Source organism: Elephas maximus, chromosome 20, assembly GCF_024166365.1.
Source record: "Elephas maximus indicus isolate mEleMax1 chromosome 20, mEleMax1 primary haplotype, whole genome shotgun sequence".
Lineage (NCBI taxonomy): Eukaryota > Metazoa > Chordata > Mammalia > Proboscidea > Elephantidae > Elephas > Elephas maximus.
In genome coordinates, this window is record NC_064838.1 from 47,069,173 (window position 1) to 47,087,891 (window position 18,719).

At 40.1% G+C, this 18,719-nt stretch overlaps 1 protein-coding gene across 5 annotated transcripts in view; it reads left to right on the plus strand.

The window, feature by feature from the left end:
* Window positions 1-379: 379 nt before the first annotated feature.
* NKTR (natural killer cell triggering receptor) overlaps window positions 380-18,719 on the plus strand; it is a 59,627-nt gene continuing 41,287 nt past the window's right edge. For 3 of the 5 annotated variants that reach the window (XM_049863441.1, XM_049863442.1, XM_049863443.1), the window contains exons 1-3: window positions 380-519; window positions 696-776; window positions 12,772-12,822. In XM_049863441.1, the coding sequence (XP_049719398.1) occupies window positions 719-776; window positions 12,772-12,822 (109 nt within the window). In that variant the 5' untranslated portion in view covers window positions 380-519; window positions 696-718. The remainder of the gene's footprint in view (window positions 520-695; window positions 777-12,771; window positions 12,823-18,719) is intronic. The other 2 variants (XM_049863444.1, XM_049863445.1) reach the window with 1 other exon arrangement.

The following is an 18,719-nucleotide window of genomic DNA, read 5'->3' on the forward strand; positions in this document are numbered from 1 at the left end:
GCGATCACTGCTAACCCCAAAAGAGTCGGCAGTTCGAAACCACCAGCGCCTGGACGGGAGAAAGATGTGGCAGTCCTCTTCGGTAGAGACTTACCGCCTCGGAAACCCTATTGGGCCGCCATGGGTGCGATCCACGCAACCGCAATGCGTAGGTGGGTGGGTAGGAAAGACGACCATGCGGTAGAGAGCGCATGCGCGACTGAGGCTCCGCCTGGGCGTCTCCCTCTAATAGTAGGGGAAGTGGGCGGGGCAAAAAGACCGGCGCAGGTGCAGAAGGGCAGGCTGGGGGCCCCTCGAGATTGCCCAGGCACGCCCATGCGCACGCCCCCTCCGGTTAACCACCCCCTTCGAAACTGTGCTCTCGCGGCATTTGTCCCGACTCTCGCGGTATTTAGCGTGGCACCTGGAGGTTGGGCCCGGGGAGGGGGTGGCGGTCCGTTAGTGGCGTTGGGTTCTGGCCACGGTGGCAGCGTTGTTTCTTCTGCTCACGGAGAGCCACTCAGGCTGGAGGCCGGCCAGGTGAAGAGCTCCCTCGCGTGTGTCTGTGTGCGCGCTGCCAGGGGACCCGGAGGCCCGGGGCGGGAGGGGCCCCCGTCTCGGCCTCCTCCTCTGTCGCGATAGGCCGGCGCGAGGCGACCTGGCGCGGGCTTCGCCGCAGCCCCCGCCTTGACCGCTTTCCTCCCCGTCTCTCGTAGCTCTTGCAGCCGCCTCGGTCGCGATGGGGGCGCAGGACCGGCCGCAGTGCCACTTCGACATCGAGATCAACCGGGAGCCGGGTGAGCCGGAGACTGGGGAGTCCTGCTGGGGCCTGGGCTTGCCTGGGCGAAGGGGAGGGGTCTGTCGTCATCAACCCTCCCCCAAACCTTTTAGAGAGGGTTGGCGCGTCACCTTTCTCTTTTCTCCAGAGAGAAAATCGGTGGAGAGGAGGGTGGTCGGTGTACCACCGCTACGCTGCTCGTAGTTCCGGCCTCACCCTCTCAAACCTTACGCCCCCTTGCGCCCCCAGGCTGAGCCCTCATACCCCCACCTGGTGCCAAGAAAGAGGGTACAAGCCTTTTTTGCGAGTTTTTTTTTTCTCTCCCATTGTTTCTAGGAGGGAAACACTCTTGATTCTGGTTTCTGTATCTTTCTCTTTTTGCTTTTAAGTTTGGACTCGCACAATTTATGGTCCCTATGGTAACCGCCCCCCTTTCCCCTTAAGAATTTTTCGCGAGAGTTTCTTGGTTCGTAGGGAAATGGCCAAGCTAACATCCGGTGTGATAAACCAGAGCATTCCAAAACGACAGAATTGCAGCGTGCGTGCACTTAACGTTAATGGTTAGAATTTAACCATTCATTAGTATATTTTGTCAAAAATAAAATATTTTCCCCAAATCAAAATCAGTTGTTTCATTCTAAGGAGCAGAGTGTAGAGCTCCAAACTGTTTTGTTTTTGCTTTTTTGTCGTATGTGGCAAAAGTTTTAATTGGAGGCGTATATGTTGTCTTTATGCAGCATTTTGTTAAGATTCTTGAGAGCTGTTGCTCTAACGATCTAGGTATATGGCAGGGAGTAAAACAAAGACCTCTCCTGTTTGTAGTTTATATTCTATTGGGGGAAGACAGACAGTAAACTAGGGGAAAAAATATAGTGGCTTGTAGTAGGGGTACTATTTTAATAGATTCGTTAGGGAATGCCACTTTGAGATGACAATTAAGCAGAGACATCTGAAGGAGATGAAGTGAGTCATGTGGCTATCTTTGAGGAGATCCCTCCTGGTAGTTGTTAACTACTGAGCTGGCCCCCAATCCCTGGCCACTCCCTGCTCAGCTGAACAAAACACTGCCAGGTCCTGCACCTTCCCCGAGGTTAGTTGTGGATTGGACTGTTGTGAATCAAAGGGTTTTTGTTGGCTAATTTTTGGAAGTAGAGTGGTAGGCCTCTCTTCCTCCCAGAACTTCCGGACCTAGTTCATCTTGATCTTGAAGTTCTGCTGAAACCTGTTCAGCATCGTAGCAGTGCTCAAGCCTCCACTGACAGATAGGTGCTAGCCACACATGAGGTGCACTGGCCAGGAGTCAAACTCAGGTCTCCTGCATGAAGGCTAAGATTCTCCTGAATCACCGATGCCCTTATATTCCTGTTAGTAGCCACTTGGTATCAAGCCGATTCCAACTCATGGTGACCCCATGTGTTTCAGAGTAGAACTGCACTCAGTAGGGTTTTCAATTTCTGTGGTCTGTCAGAATTAGATCACCAGGCCTTTCTTCTGAGGTAGATTTGAACCAGCAGCCTTTCGGTTAAGTAGCCAAATGCTTGTTTTTGCCATCCATTGTCTCCTATTCCTGGTAAAGGGAACAATTATTACAAAGACCAAGGAAGGAGAGTGCTTGTCATGTTTGAGGAACAGCAAGGAGGCCAAGGTGGCTGGAGTAGGGTTGGGAAGAGAGTAGTGGGAGATGGCTTGTAGCCCATAGTAAGGACTTTGACTCAGTGAGATAGGAAAGCACTGGAGAGTTTTGAGCAAAGAAATGATGTGAACTTAGAAATTTTGTTGTGTTCTGTAGGTTTTAGTTCTCTCTTTAATGTTTTGAGCCTTAACGGATCTTAACCCTTCTTCCATAAAGAAATTTTTAAGAATTAAAAATAATAGTCCCCTGAAAAGTAGAAGTAAAATGCACAGTGGTTCTGTAATCATGTTATGTACTCCTTTCCTAGTACATGTTCAGATCCTAGATTTGGAAATAACTTTTCTTATGAAAAATCTTCAAAACATACTTGGTAAATGTTCAGTGAACTTCAGTCCCCACCAGCCAGTACAATTCATTATAATACCATTCTGGTAGAAGTGACTGGCACTCTTGAGAACACTAAACCGTATATAAAACAAGAAATCTTCATATTGTTTTAGGTTGAATCATTTGAAAATTGTCTGTTTCATATGGCCTAATCTCATATATAATATTTCTCTAACGCTTTTCATGTGTTGCCTAAATAGTAAATAGTTTTATACAGCTTTAAAGGATTACTTCAGTTGTAATTATGAGAGCCCTGGTGGTGTGGTTAAGCACTTGACAGCTAGCCATTAGGTTGGCAGTTTGAACCCACTAGCCGCTCTGTAGAAGAAAGTTGCGGCAGTTTGTTTCCGTAAAGATTACAACCTTGGAAACCCTATGGGGCAGTTCTACTCTGTCCCATAGGCTTGCCATGAATCGGAATCGACTAGACGGTAATGGTTTTGTTTTTTGTAGGATTTTAACCATTCTAAAAAAAGGTGATCCAACAGAAAGCGGAAATTATTGAATAATATCATTAATATCACACTCAAGTAAAACTTTGCCGAATATCATTCAAAAGCGGTTGCAGCAGTACATTGACAAGGAACTTCCGGAAGTTCAAGCTGGATTCAGAAGAGGACGTGGATGAGAGATATCATTGCTGCTGTTACATGGATCTTGGCTGAGAGCAGAGAATACCAGAAAGATGTTTACCTGTGTTTTATTGACTGTGCAAAGGCATTCGACTGTGTGGATCATAACAAATTATGGATAACATTGTGAACAATGGAAATTCCAGAACTCTTAATTGTGCTCATGCAGAACCTGTGCAAAGACCAAGAGGCAGTCATTTGAACAGAACAAAGGGGTCCTGAGTGGTTTAAAATCAGAAAACGTGCGTCAGGGTTGTATTCTTTCACTATACTTATTCATTCTGTGTGCTGAGCAGATAACCTGAGAAAGTGGGCTATATGAAGAAGAACTCAGCGTCAGGATTGGAGGAAGACTCATTAACGACCCGCGATGCGCATATGACGCAATTTTGCTTGCTGGACGGGAGAAGGACTTGAAACACTTCTGATGAAAATCAAAGATTACAGCTTTCAGTGTGGATTACAGCTCAACATAAAGAAAACAAAAATCTGCACAACTGGATGATTAAGCAATATCATGATAAATGGAGAAAAGATTGAAGTTGTCAAGGATTTCTTTTTACTTGGATCCACAGTCAACACCCATGGACGTAGCAGTCAAGAAATCAAAAGACGTATTGCATTGGGCAGATCTGCTGCAAAAGACTTCTTTAAAGTGTTAAAAAGCAAAGATGTCACTTTGAGGACTAAGGTGCACCTGACCCAAGCCGTGATATTTTCAGTTGCCTCATATGCATGTGAAAGCTGAACAATGAATAAGGAAGACTGAAGAAGAATTGATGCCTTTGAATTATGGTGTTGGCAAAGAATATTGAATATACCATCGACTGCCAGAAGAATGGACAAATTTGTCTTGGAAGAAGTACAGCCAGAATGTTCTTCAGAAGAAGACTGGCAAGACTTCATCTCGCATACTTTGGACATGTTACCAGGAGGAATCAGTCCCTGGAGAAGTATATCATGCTTGGTAGAGGGTCGGCGAAAAACAGAAGACCTTCAGTGAGGTGAAGTGACGCAGTGGCTACAACAGTGGGCTCAAACGTAGCAATGATGGTGGGGGTGACTCTAGATCGGGCAGTGTTTCGTTCTGTTGTACGTGGGGTCACTAAGAGTCAGAACTGACTAGACAGCACCTAGCAACAACATGTGTCATTGGGAGTTCCTGAGTGATGCAGTGGTTAGTGCACTTGGCTGCTAACGGAAAGGTTGGTGGTTTAAGCCCACCCAGAGGCACCCAGGAAAAAAAGCCTGGCAGCCTACTTCCAAAAAATCAACCATTAAAAACCTTACAGAGCACAGTTCTACTCAAACATACAGGGTTACCATGAATTGAAATTGACTTGATGGCAATTGGTTTACTGATTATATGTGTCATTGAGTACTTATTCAAATAATGCTCTTATGATATAGTTAATAATTCACTGGTTGTAAATACCAAGTGGCGCCCTGGGGGGTACATTGGCTAAGAGATCAGCTGCTAACCAAAAGGACGGCAGTTTGAATCCACCAGCTGCTCCTTGGAAACCATGTGGGGCAGTTCTGCTCTGTCCTGTAGGGTCGCTAGGAGTTGGAATTGACTTGATGGCAAATTTTTTTTTTTTAATACAAAGGAATCTCTTTGATTTACTTTGGTAAGTGAAGATCAGATCAACGTGTATTGATAAAAATTTTGTTGAATACAGCACAGTATATATTCTTTTCCTACTATTAATGGAAATGTGTATATTTTATGGCATGTTAGTTAACTTTAAAATTTGGCCAAGTGAATGCAGGTATATATTAAAAGAGGAAGTGTCTGTAAATTTGTGAGTTTTTCTCTGTGAATCCAATAAAACAGCTCCTGTTTGAAATAATTATAGGCCTGTTCCTTATAAATTTTTTCAGTTTTTTTTTTTACTATGAATTTGACTTCTTTACTAGGTATGGGACTATTAATATTGTCTGTTCCTCCTTGGATGGGTTTTGGTAGTTTGTGGGTTTTATGAAATTGCTCCGTTTTATTTATGTTGTTGAATGTAATTGCATAGAATTATTTTTAATAGTCCTTATTCTTTTAATAAATGTGGAGTATGTAGTAATATCTCCTCTTTCATTTTTAACAGTGGTAGTTTGTGTCTTGCCTTTTTTTCCTTGGTCAGTCTGGCTTAGAGGTTTATCAATTTGATTATCTTTAAAAGAAGCTGGTTTTGGTTTCATTGATTGTTTTTGTTTTCATTCACTGATTCTTCTGTTTGCTTAGGGTTTATTTTGTACCTTTTCTTCTTGTTTTTTAAGGTGGACCTTAGATTGTTATTTGAGATCTTTTGTTTTTAGCTTCAGCATTTAGTGCTCTTTGTTACCGTCTATGTGAGGGAAATTTAATACCCCATCCTACAAATTTTGATATGTTGTGTTTTCATTTTCTTTCAGTTAAAAATATTGTGTAATTTCCCTTGAGACCTACTCTTTGACATGTAAACTGTTTAGAAGTGTTTTAATTTCCATGTACTTGGGTATTTTCCTTTAGCAGTTATTTTAAAGCAATTTTCCTGGGAGCAAATTGCCTCTTTTTCCTTCATCTGAGAATATTTTCATTTTGCCTTCAATTAATTGGTCATCAAGTTCACTGAGTTTTTCCTCTGTCATGCTCATTTTGCTGTTGAGCCCATCCAGTGAATTTTTTGTTGTTGTTATTTTTCAGTTTTAAAATTTCCGTTTGGTCCTTGAGGCTTTCTGTGTTTCCGTTCATTTCAAGAGTGTGTCCCTTTACTTGGTGGAGTATGGCTTTAATAGCTGCTTTAAAGTTTTCGTGTGATAAATCCAACATCTGTGTCATCTTGAGGTGGTTATCTTTTATTATCTTTTCCATTATGAGAAGTTGAGATTTTCCTGACTGTATATAATTTTGGATTCTACCTTGGACATTTTGAATGTAATGCTGTGTGACCCTGGGTCTAGTTTAAATCATATGGAGAATGTTGTGTTTTGTTGTCGTTGTTGTTATTGTTTTAGCAAGCATTTGTCCTGGTTAGGTTCAAACTGCAAGTTTCTGCCCACCTTCTCTGGGCTGTGGTTTCATTGCCAGTTCGGTTTTCAGAGACTTTAGCAGTACTACTCATATTTGTCCCCCATATGTGTCACGTAGTGGCTAGTCTGGGATTTGGGTAGTGCTCTACTTTTTTTTTTTTTTTTCTACACAGTAGTTTGTTATCCAGTCCACATATCATAGTTCAGGGTTGAGCCTAGGAGTTCACATACAACTTATTGTTTTCTTGAGCTCCCTGTTCTTTGCGATCTCCCTCAGCACTTTATGACTGTCAGCCTCCCCAACCCTCCCCCTTTTTCCTTGTCTTCTGGCTAGAAGCCAAGGACCTTAATTTCCCTGCCCTGTTGTGTTCTTCCCATGACTCTGTCTGCCTCTGGGGCTAAGTAACAAAAGGATAGAGAGAGTGAAAAAGCAACGGGGATTTTTCCATGTGTTTGGGATTTTTTTGGATGAGTTCCTCTAATCAGAGAGAATGGTTCCCCTCTCTTAGAGTTTCACATGCTTGCCCAGTGACCACTGCTCCTACTGGGACTGCCACTGCAAGATTTCCTGGGGGCTGGGCATGAGAGAATGGAAAAAACAAATCAAACCCAGGATATTTCCCTCATTTTCTGTTACCCGAAGGGATCTTCTTTCTACTTCCTATACAAGAGATAGAGGACTTCTCTTTGAGCTCTTTCTTGCTGTACCTGGCGCACAGTTCTGAGTTTCAGGTAACTTTTGATGCCAGGCCAAAAGATAGCAGAGAAAAAACAAAACAGGAAATTTATTACCAGTTTGGCCCTTGGAATTCTGGTTTCCTTCTTCGGTTTGCCTGCTACCATTTATTTTTCAGTCCTCAGGTAGTTACTCTATGCAGTCTTTCCAGGAATTTTTAGCTGTGTTCAGTGAAAACATAGGGTAGGATATACCTATAACTTCTTATAAATTTTTAAAGGTGTTAACTCGTAAAAATTAGCTGATCTTTTTTAATTGTCTGTAGGTAAATGCAGGAGCCCTGGTGGCGTAGTGGTTAAGCACTCAGCTACTAACCAAAAGGTTGGTGGTTCGAACCCACCAGCTGCTTCATGGGAGAAAGATGTAGCTTCTGTCAAGATTTACAGCCTTGGAAACCCTATGGGGGCATTTCTACTTTGTCCTATAGAGTCGCTGTGAGTTGGATTCGGCTCGATGGCAGTGGGTTTTGGGTATAGGTAAATTCACATTTCCCTATGGCATCTGCTTTTTTTGTATGAAATGTGATAACCAGTTTAGAAATAAAGATATGAAAGCCTCATTGACACCTTTTTTTTTCCCCCCCTCAGACAGTCTCACCCTTGTCTGGTTAAATGCTACTTTTCTAGGGTTGTTACTGGTTGGTTAAACCAAAGACCTCTCAGGGCAGAAGTGAAACAGTTTTCCTCTTCTTTGGTGCCTCTGGAACTTTCCTTTTCCTCGCCTTCTTATTCAGATTTTTGTATCAAGAAATGGCATATTGGAGCCCAGGGGATCAAGTTCTAGCTATCTATTGCCAACTGATCTAAGCCAATTTAGTCAAGAACAGATTCTTTCTTAGTAGATATTGGGAGTCACCAATAAGGATAGCGAGGGCTGTAGTTCACACCTGTCACAGTCTTGCTACCAGGGTACAATGAATAAGCTACATTTTGCCACATAGACATTTACTGACAGGCAAGTACACACACACCCACGTTATACAACCAGTAAGTTTGATGAAATTCCAGTTCTGTCATTTTCAGTGCTGTAACCACTCCTTTTTTGAAAGATTCTTGCCTTTCAAAAATTATCATGTGAATCTTTCAGCATTGGACAGCCAGAATCCTCCAAAATCAGTGACTAGACTAAGACCTTTTTGGTAGATCGAACCTTAAACTCCATTCCAAAGGGTGAAAGAGTCTTGAGACTCAAATGTCCTGTTAATGCAAGGGTATGGTATGCTGTAAATGTTTTTACTATATTCTGAACATCATTAATTTATCAATAAAAGCCAGTCTCTAACATTCATGTCGCTAATTACAAAGCCTCCGGTTGACTAGAGGTAAAGATAGCTAAAACACTTTTAAAAGCTACCTTTGAATTGTGGCGTCTGATTAAATACGAGCTATTACCCTTGGAGGGTGTTTCTTTCTGCTTAAGGTATGGTTTTAAAACTAATAACCCTCTGTTATTTCAGAATGTCTGTGCTAGGTATTGTAGAATATATTACGGTTGTCACACTTGCGACATTGTAGTAGGAGGCTTAGTGTAGACCTGTGGTTTACAAAGTGTGAGACTCAGGGTCAAACTTAGGATGTTCTTTGGTTTGTTTTACTCCCATTCTTCAGTGTACGATAAAGTTTCTCAGAGGCTACATGGCATGTGATGTCACACAGATTGAATGCAGAAGCAGATTGGAGAATCTAGCTGTTGTCTATTGAGTCAGACATTGAAGAGATTTGAGAAAATGTAAAACATCTCTCTAAATTCCTTATTTTCGAAAATAGAAATTACTAAAAATATTTATGATGACATAGAATGAGTTTAATACTTCTGTTTAAAAATGGATATGTTTAAATTTCTGAGATGATAAATATTAGATATACCAGTTGCAGTTGAATTGGTTCTGACTTATGGCGACTCCATGTGTTTCAGAGTGGAATTGTGCTCCACAGGGTTTTCAATGGCTGTGATCTTCCAGAAGTAGCTCGCCAGGCTTCTTCTAAGGCACCTGCAGGTAGATTCAAACCACCACCCTTTCAGTTAGTAGCCAAGTGCTTAACAATTTGTGCCATCGATAACCCATCTAAAAACTTCTTCAGAGTCCTGAGTAGTTTAGAATATAAAACATTCCAAGACTAAAAAGTTTGAGAACTGCTGTTGTAGACTAATGCTTTTACAGAACTCAAACTTTGGGCTTTATCCACAAACTTTTAAAAAACTTGTTTGGAAATAATTTTAAAAAGTTGAAAAACTGCAGGAAAAAGAATGCCCATCTGCCCTTTACCCAGATTCATGTATTCACAGTTTATCCCATTTGCTTTTTTCATCTCTTTATTTCCCTCTGCGTACACATCATTTTCTTCTGGACCACTTGAGGGTAAGTTACCTGTATCACAGCCCTTTGTTCATGAATATTTTGTTGTGAATAGGGATTTTTTTACATACACCCACCACTCACTTATCGACAGGTTAGGTTCCAAAGACCAGGTTGTTACGCGGAAAATGGCATTATGTGAAAATGGAGAATGACCACATCATTATAAAACCAAAACCCAACCCAGTGCCGCCTATACATCATTATGTAACTGCCAAATTACTTCATCCCACAACTGCCAAACCACTGAAAATCGTGGCCCAGCCAAGTTGACACATAACCTTAACCATCACAGCCAATGTTATTTTTGCCTTGGCCCTCAGCATTCTTTACTGCCAGACATACATTGTTAATGTGCAAAATGGGTAGTACATTTTTACTGTTGTCATAAATGTGAAACATTGGATAACAAAGATCGTCGATAAGTAAGGAGTAGGTATTTTCACAGTAGTTTTCAACTTTATGAATTTACATTAATAAAATAATCTACCATCTATATCCCATTTTTGTCAGTTGACCTAGTAATAATATTTATAGCAGTCTTTCCAACGCAAAATCCAATCTAGGGGTGAGATATTACATTTAACTGTCATGCCTCTTTAAAAAACAAAACCAAACCCGTTGCCATCGAGTTGATTCCAGTTCATAGCAACCCTGTAGGACAGAGTAGAACTGCCCCATAGAGTTTCCAAGGAGCACCTGGTGGATTCGAACTGCCGGCCTTTTGGTTAGCAGTTGTAGCATTTAACCACTATGCTACCTCTTTCGCTCCCTTTAATCTGGAACATATCAACAACCTCTTTTTTTTTTTTTTTTTGTCTTTTATGACATTGACATTTTAAAAGATACCATCGTCCTTCACCTTTTTAAAATAGAACATTCCTCGTTTTTTATTTGATGTTTAAACTTGATTTTTGAAAGTGATAACCAGAGTAGTTTTCCTTAAAGGAATGAGTGACTGGGGAATTTCTTCCTTATTTGGGCCTCAGAGCAATGTCATAAAACCCTGGCAATTTATCAAAAGAAATAAAAATGGGGATGCAATTGAAATGGGTATTTTATCTTACTGCTTGAGTCATCTGGATCCCGGAAACTGAATTGAAAACGTGTCCACAGTAAACATTGTAAAAGATTTTGTAGTGATACTAAAAAATTAGTTTTAAGTAAAGAGACAACTTAGGAGTCAGATGTTTCAGTGCTAGTTAAGACCTTGGGCAAGCCATTTAACCTCTCTGTAAAATGGAATGGATACCCTGGTGGCGTAGTGGTTAGGTGCTACGGCTGCTCACCAAAGGTCAGCAGTTTGAATTCACCAGGTTCTTCTTGGAAATTCCATGTGGCAGTTCTACTCTGTCGCATAGGTCGCTGTGAGTCAAAATCGACTCAACTGCAGTGAGTTTGGTTTTTTTGGTTTAAAGTGGAAATACTATACAGCTTTGTCTTAATGTGATTCTAAACATGGCAAAATTTGCCTATATTCAAAATTACTCTTTAAACCTTAGACCACACTCAAACTAGCTCATACCTTGAGATGCCTTGTGGGATCTGATTTGTACTGCAGGAGTAGGAGAGCTGCATCACCTATCTCAGGCTCACCTTGGGTCATAACCTCATGAGTAGAGTAGCTGGATGCAGTGGCCGGCATTATTTAAAAGATCTCCATTCTTACATGCTCTTAAGTAAAATAGGTCTTCAGTGTAATACCCAACCCACTGCTGTCAAGTCAATTCTGACTTACAGTGACCCTATAGATAGAGTAGAAACCCTGGTGACATAGTGATTAAGAGCTACGGCTGCTAACCAAAAGGTCGGCAGTTCGAATCTACCAGCCGTTCCTTGGAAACTGTGGGACAGTTCTGTTCTGTCCTGTAGGGTTGCTGTGAGTTGGAATTGACTCGACGGCAGTGGGTTTGGGTTTTTTATTTAATACACAAGGGAAGAACTGCCCGTAGGGTTTCTAAGGCTGTCAGTCTTTACAGAAGCAGACTGCCATATCTCCCTCCTGCAGAGCGGCTGGTAGCTTCGAACCGCTGACTTTTTGGTTAGCAGCTGAGCACTTTAACCACTGTGCCACCAGGGCTCCTCTTCAGTGTAATAATGTCCACATAATAATATGGGGAGAATTAAGTAATACAGCCACCTGTATTATAGCAGTGTGTTTTTGTAACATGAATTTACTGTAATGGGATGGATTAATTAAGGACATCATTTTTAATCGGGCAGACTGCTGTTTGTGTTATAATCAGATAACCAGGTGGGAAACTAGTAACGTGGGAGGGAAGGGTAGTTGCACAGCACTGCCACTTGTCTGTCATAACAGGGATTTGAAAGGCCACAGGACTGTGCTCATGACAGTGCTAGGAAGGGGGGCAAAGGTGAGGTGTGATCATTTGTAAGATTTTCTTAGTTATGTTCAGGTTTTGTAACACACACTTAGAGCCAAAATTATGCCTTTATCATTAATACTCCTAAAGAAAAAAACTCATTTTTACTGCAATCTAAAGTTCCCTTGTCCCTCATCTCCTTTTTTCCTATGGAAACAGTTGTTTTTATACATGATTTTTGGTAATGGCAATGTTTTTTAAAATTCTATCATGTTATTACAGAGCAGACTGCGTTTGTAAAACACCTAGCATAGCATCTGGTACAGACTGCTTTAATTAGTGCGTGGCCGTGAGCGTGGGTCCTGAGCCAAGTCAGGAACTCTCATATTAACGTATTAATGCAGACAGACCCTTGTAGATTAAGCCTCTTTGTTTACATTTTTAGAAAAAGCTTGTTTCAGGTTTCTACAAGCAAGAAGGAATTTTTTTCTTTTTCCTTAGGGTTAGGAAAATCCCAGTAATAACACCAACCCTGACTGGATGGTTTGAGGCAAACTCTTCGGGGTTTTTATAGGGATTCGGAGAGGAGAAAGTTCACTTTGTTGTTATTAGCTACCATCAAGTCAGCCTGACTCACAGTGACCCTATGCACAGTGGAATGATAGCTGCCTGGACCGTTGTATTCACAGTGTTTTCATGGGCTTTTTTTTTTTTTTTTCTCCAGTAGATTACAGGCCTTTCTTGTTAGTTTTCTGAAAGTGTTTCAGTGTCATAGCAACATGCGTCTTCCTTTACCTTTCCTTCCTCTGCCCCAAGACTCCAAGTAAAATATACATAGATTTTTTTTTCCGTCACTTTTTTGCTTTAACATAGGCTAGCTTGTTTTCCTCTTCTAACCCCAACCAGTTTGAGTCCCTGTTCTTTTCTGTTACTTTTCCAGAGTTGTTGAGAGAGAATTCTGACATTAGCGGTGTGAGCTATCTTTCATACTGTAAGTATGGTTTCTTACAGTTTTGATTTGTTTATCATTTACTTAGAGTTTTGAGGAGAATGGAAACCAAGGTTGTTATCCTTCAGCTCTGGAGAGTCTTAAAGCTTTCCAGAGGGTGTATCGTTCAACCTAAACTCTCATAGAACATAGCACTTACACAGATGATCAGGTACCTAGCAAACACTTATCTTACTGGGAAAAAAGAGTGAATGCAAATTGGAAATAAAAAGATTTTTTTAGGTAGATGGTGTCTTAGGCTGGGTTCTCTAGAGAAGCAAAGCCGGTAAAGTGAATAAATACATATATAGAGAGATTTATATCAAGGAAATGGCTCACGCAGTTGTAGAGGCTGAAACGTCCCAAGTCCATGTGTCAGGATAGAGGCTTCTCTCAATTCATGTACCTGCCAGGGCTGGCGAACCCAAGATTGGCAGGTCGGAGAGTGGGGCTCCCGCTCTCAGGCTGTGAAGATTGACAGATTCCAAGATCTGCCAATAAGCTGATAGGTCAAGTCCCAAGAACCAGAGGTCAGGCAAACAGGAGGCAGCTGCAGGATCCAGAGTGAGCAAAGAGGCCAGAATGTCTGGTTATGTTTAGATGCAGACCATACCCCCCAGGAAACTCCCCTTCAGCTGATTGGCTACTCACAGCAGATTCAATCATGGGAGTGATCACATATAAACACTGAGAATCATGGCCCAGCCAAGTGGACACACAATCTTAACCATCACAGGCAGAAAGGAGCTCTGACTAGAAAGGGCAAGACTCAGGTGACTTGAGGCGCTGCTTTCAAGTCTTTTCAGTATATAGACAGTCTCTAACTTACGAGGTTCTGTTCCAGCAAGGGCTTCCTCCATCTTAAGTTGGTTCTGAGGTAGGTAGAATACCTTTTTTTGTTTTTTTAAGTTTTCATTATTGTTGCCTTTTATTATCTGTGTCTTTATAAATCCAGTCTTTACTTATCTTTGGGATTTGGATGTGAATGATGACATCAGCAAATTACATACTGCAGCATCTTGTGTAGCACATGTTACTAAAGATGTACAAGTTAAAAAAATGCGCGGTTTTAAGTGCTGGTCATCGTAATTTGAATACATCGTAAGATGGGGGCTACCTGTGTACCTAAAAGTGGAGTTGTTGGATCATACGGTAATTATGTGTTTAACTTTTGAGGGATGTGTTTTTCCCCATAGGTCCCACACTCTTCTGGCTTTTGGTTTTTGTTGCTTTTGAGAATGCTATTTTTATTCCATTACCTTTCCCACTAGTTCTTGTTCATCGTAAGATAAATATGAACAACTTCAATCTCTACTAAATTTCAGTGGGTTCTTTTGTGTTGTGCAGTATATAGGTATGTCTTTCAAATAATAATAAATTTGCTGTTTTTAATTTGTATACCTCATATCATTCTCTTTTCTACTTACACTGGCTAGAATTCTTAGAAAGTGTTAAAAAAAATAAGGATTCTAACAAGGACTTTCAGCTTGTTCCTTTCTTTAATGGGATTAAGACTATACTGGTTTTTTACACTTAAACATAATGCTGGCTGTTGATTTGAAGAGTGTCTGAGCATATATGTGGTATGCTGATGGTTTCCTAATGTTGGATAGTGTTTTTTCTTTTTTTTAAGTGAGATTGTTATATAGAGTTTTTAATTTGTTTTGCATAATCTTTCCCCGGCCTTGGTTTCAGTGTTATTTTGCTTCATAAAATTTGTTAAGTTTTTTAATCTTTTGCCAAGCTCTGAAATAGTTGAGATAGTGTTACACTTAAATGTTACTTGCAGGGCTTCTGAACTCCTGCCGAGAATTTGCAGTTTTAAAAAATGGTGCTAATGCCGCTGGTTAGGGACCAGTTTTGAGAACCACTAGTGCTGGGTTTAGTGCAGGGGTTCTCGAAGTTTATTATATGTAAAAGTCACCTGGGGATCTTGCTAAAATATAGATTCTGATTCAGTATATCTGGGATGGAAATGCAAATTCTCAGCCAGGGTTTGATGGAAACCCTATTTACTAGAAGATTAGAAGTAATTCATTCATATAAGGACACTTATGGAAGAACATCCTTTTTGGGTAGTTACAAGAGCAGATAATTAAAGGAACAAGACTTAACAGCATTGTAGTTTTTTTCTTAGGTATGTTGATAGTCCGTATCAACATGAAGTTGTAGTCTGTATTATAATTCTTTTTCCTAAATTTGTGTATTCCTCTTACCTTTTTTTTCCTGAAAGAACCAGTTTTGGGAATTGATCAAGTGTAATATCTGTTTCCTAATTCATTAATTTCAGCTTCAGCTTTTCTGTTTTCCTTAGGTTTATTTATTGCTTTTTAAAAAAATCTTCCTGAGCTGAATGATGAATTTATCTTAAGTTTTATTTGTTAATGAAAATATGTAGGGCTGTATGCACTTACTGGGATAAGGAAGTGGTGTTTAACACTTGACCATGAGATGCCTGGAAGCTCTAGGATCTGGCTTCATTCCCTGATATCCTGTTTCTTATACCTCTTTGTTTCTCTGATCTGTACCAGTATCTTTGTCAACTAACGACATAAGCCAATCAATAAATTCTCTTTGAGCTTTTGGTTTCAACTTGGTACCCTAATTGAGAGTGATATAGAACTGTTTTTTCTAAACATATCTGCAGGATACTTTTAGCTGGGTGTTGATTCATATGCCGTCTGTCTAAATAATTAAAGAGCTGTTTTGGTCTTATATCTTGTTAATGTTTCTTACTATTTATTTTATATCTTTTACTGTGGATTCCTTGTGTCATCCCCCCCAACAGTAACTTGAAAGATGTTTGATATATTTTTAGTTCTGCAAATGTAACTTTAGTGTGCTTAAATCCATAGTTCCTCTTTAATCTACTGCAGCAAAGCCTGTTATTGACTCTCACTATGAGATACGAAGAAATGTACTTTCTCGCATCAATCAACTCAACCCCCTCTTACTGGTTTTTATCGATACTGTGATTTCCCACTGCCTCCCTCCAGTTGTTTTAATTATTTTTACACTGCCAGCACTAAAAGCTCTATTATGTGAGAAAAGTAAGGTGCAATGCAGTGTACATAACATACTTAAAAAAGTATTTCAATATTTGCTTGCATGTACGAAGAAAAACTGGAAAAATACACAAGAAATCGATAAAAGTGATTACCTGTTGACAGGGATGGAAACAAGATCTCTCGTTTTATACCTTTCTCTACTTTTCTACTTTTTGATTTTTTTTTAAAATATTTGTATTCTGTTTTTGGTGAAGGTTTATACAGCAGTTTAGGTTCCCATTCAATAATTTCTATACAAATTGTTCAGTGACATTGGTTACATTCTTTTTTTACATTTTTTTCCCTACATTTTATTGATCTTGTCATTGAGAAGATACCCAGCAAAACATACACCAATTCGACAGTTTCTACATGTACAATTTAGGGGCATCGATTACATTCTTTGAGTTGTGCACCCTCGTTTTTTGAGTTGTTCCTCTCTCATTAACATCAACTCACGGTCCCTTAAGGTTCCTATCTAATTTTCCAAGTTGCTGTTACCAGTTTGATAATTCTTAAGCATAATGCTTAAGGCAGACCTTTTTTATTAGTTAAGCTAAACTGTTGTTCAGTTTTAAGATGACTTCAGGGGCTGTTTTTGGTTTAAGGTTTAAAGATTATACCTTAGGGCAGTAGTTTCAGGGGTTCATCCACCCTCCATGGCTCTAGAAAGTCTAGAGTCCATGAATATTTGAAATTCTGTTCTGCGTTTCCCATGTTTTGATTAGGATTCGTCTATGGAATCTTTGATCAAAATGTTCAGTAATGGTAACTGGGCACCATCCAGTTTTTCTGGTCTCATGGCAAAGGAGGCAGTTATTCCTGGAGCCAGGTAGCCCTACATTCCATATCCTCCTCCTATTCCTGACTCTCCTTCTTCCTTTGTTGCTCCAGGTGAATAGAGAACAATTGTTGTGCCTTGTATGGCAGCTTGCAAGCTCTTAAGACCCCAGGCACTGCACGGTGAACTAAGAGGTAGAACAGAAGCACTAACATATTATTAGGCCAGTTAACTGGGATGTCCCATGAAACCATGATCCTAAACCTCCAAATCAAGAAACCAAATCCCATGAGGTATATGGTTGTACATAAGCAGCTTCAGCAGCTACTCTTTTTTTTTTTTTTTGTCATTGTTGTAAATATATCTGTCACACAACTTCTGGCAATTGAGCTTTTTACAAGTGTGCAACTTATTGACAGCAATTACGTAATCAGCTGTGCAACCCTTCCCTTAATCAATGCAATTTTTCTGTCACCGTTTAACTCCCCTTTCCCCCTCCACCTCACCCCTGATAACCACTAATAAGCTTTGGTCTCTGTATATTTCCGTTCTCTTGTCTTTTTGTTTAAGTGAGGTCGTACAATATTTGTCCTTTTGCGATTGGTTTATATTGCTGAGCATAATGTCTTCAAGTTCCATCCATACTGTAGTATGTATCAAGATTTTATTTCTCCTACTGGCTGAGTAGTATTCTGTTGTGTGTATGTATCACATTTTGTTTATCCATTCATCCATTGATAGGCATTTAGGTTGTTTCCACCTTTGGGCTATTGTGGACAGTGCTGCAGTAAACATTGGTGTGAAAGTCTCTTTTGGAGTCTCTGCTTTCAAGTCTTTAGGGTACATACCTAGGAGTGGAATTGCTGGGTCAAATGGTAGTTCTATTTTAAGTTTTTTGAGGAACCACCATACTGTTTTCTACAATGGCTGTCCCATTTTGTATTCCTGCCAGCAATAGATAAGGGTTCCAATTTCCCCACATCATTGCCAACAGTTGTTAGTTTCTGATTGCTTACATCCTTCATAATCTGCTATTTGATTTTCGAATCATGAGAACATTACCTATTCAAAAGAAAGAAAGAACATTTTTAGAAGGTACATAAAAATAGGGAATTTTTTTGTCTATTATGTAACTGTTCCCAATAGCTATAACATTTACATTGTTTTATACACGTAACTACCGTAGTTATTTAGGAGCCCTGGTGGCACAATGGTTACGAGCTTGGCTACTAACCAAGAGGTCGGCAGTTCAAATCCACCAGCCAGTCCTTGGAAACCCTGTGGGACAGTTCTACCCTGTCCTATAGGGTTGTTATAAGTCAGAATCGACTCGACAGCAACGAGTTTGGTTCATTTTTTTACTATAATCATTTAGGTTTAATTCTGTGTTGTAATGGATTGACCACTCATTGCCATTCTTGTCCTACTAGCTTCTCTTCATTCATTAATTATTTGGGACATATTTCAGGGATATACGTTCAGACAGATTTTTAGGATAAAATCTAATTAGTGTGTTTCCTTTGCTAGTATAGAATTCTTGGTTCACAGCCTATTATTTCCTTTAAGATGGTAGACAGTGTTCTGTTCTCTCCAGTTTCTAATATAAGGGGATCTGAAGCTGGCCTAATTTTTTTTTTTTTTTTCCTTTGTGGATGACATGATTCTACTGGATGCTGGAAGGATTTTTTTTTCTTTATATCTCTGAAAATAAATTGTTTTATTAGGCTATGTGTTGGTGTTGATCTGTATATTTAGATGTTTCTTCATTTGTGAAAGTATATTTTATTGCTCTCTGTCTTTGTGGCATTGATGGTTCAGTGGTAGAATGTTCGCTTTCCATGCAGGAGACCTGAATTCGATTGCCGACGTCAGTGCACTTCGTGGTAGCCACCACCTGCTTGTCAGTAGAGTCTTGCATGTTGCTTTGATTCTGAACAGGTTTCTAGACTAATACAACCAGGATTGCTTCCAAAAATCAGCCAGTGAAAATCTTATGGATCACAACAGTTTGATCCCCAACTGATCAAGAGATGGTACAAAACAGGGCAGTGTCTACATGGGGCTACCATGAG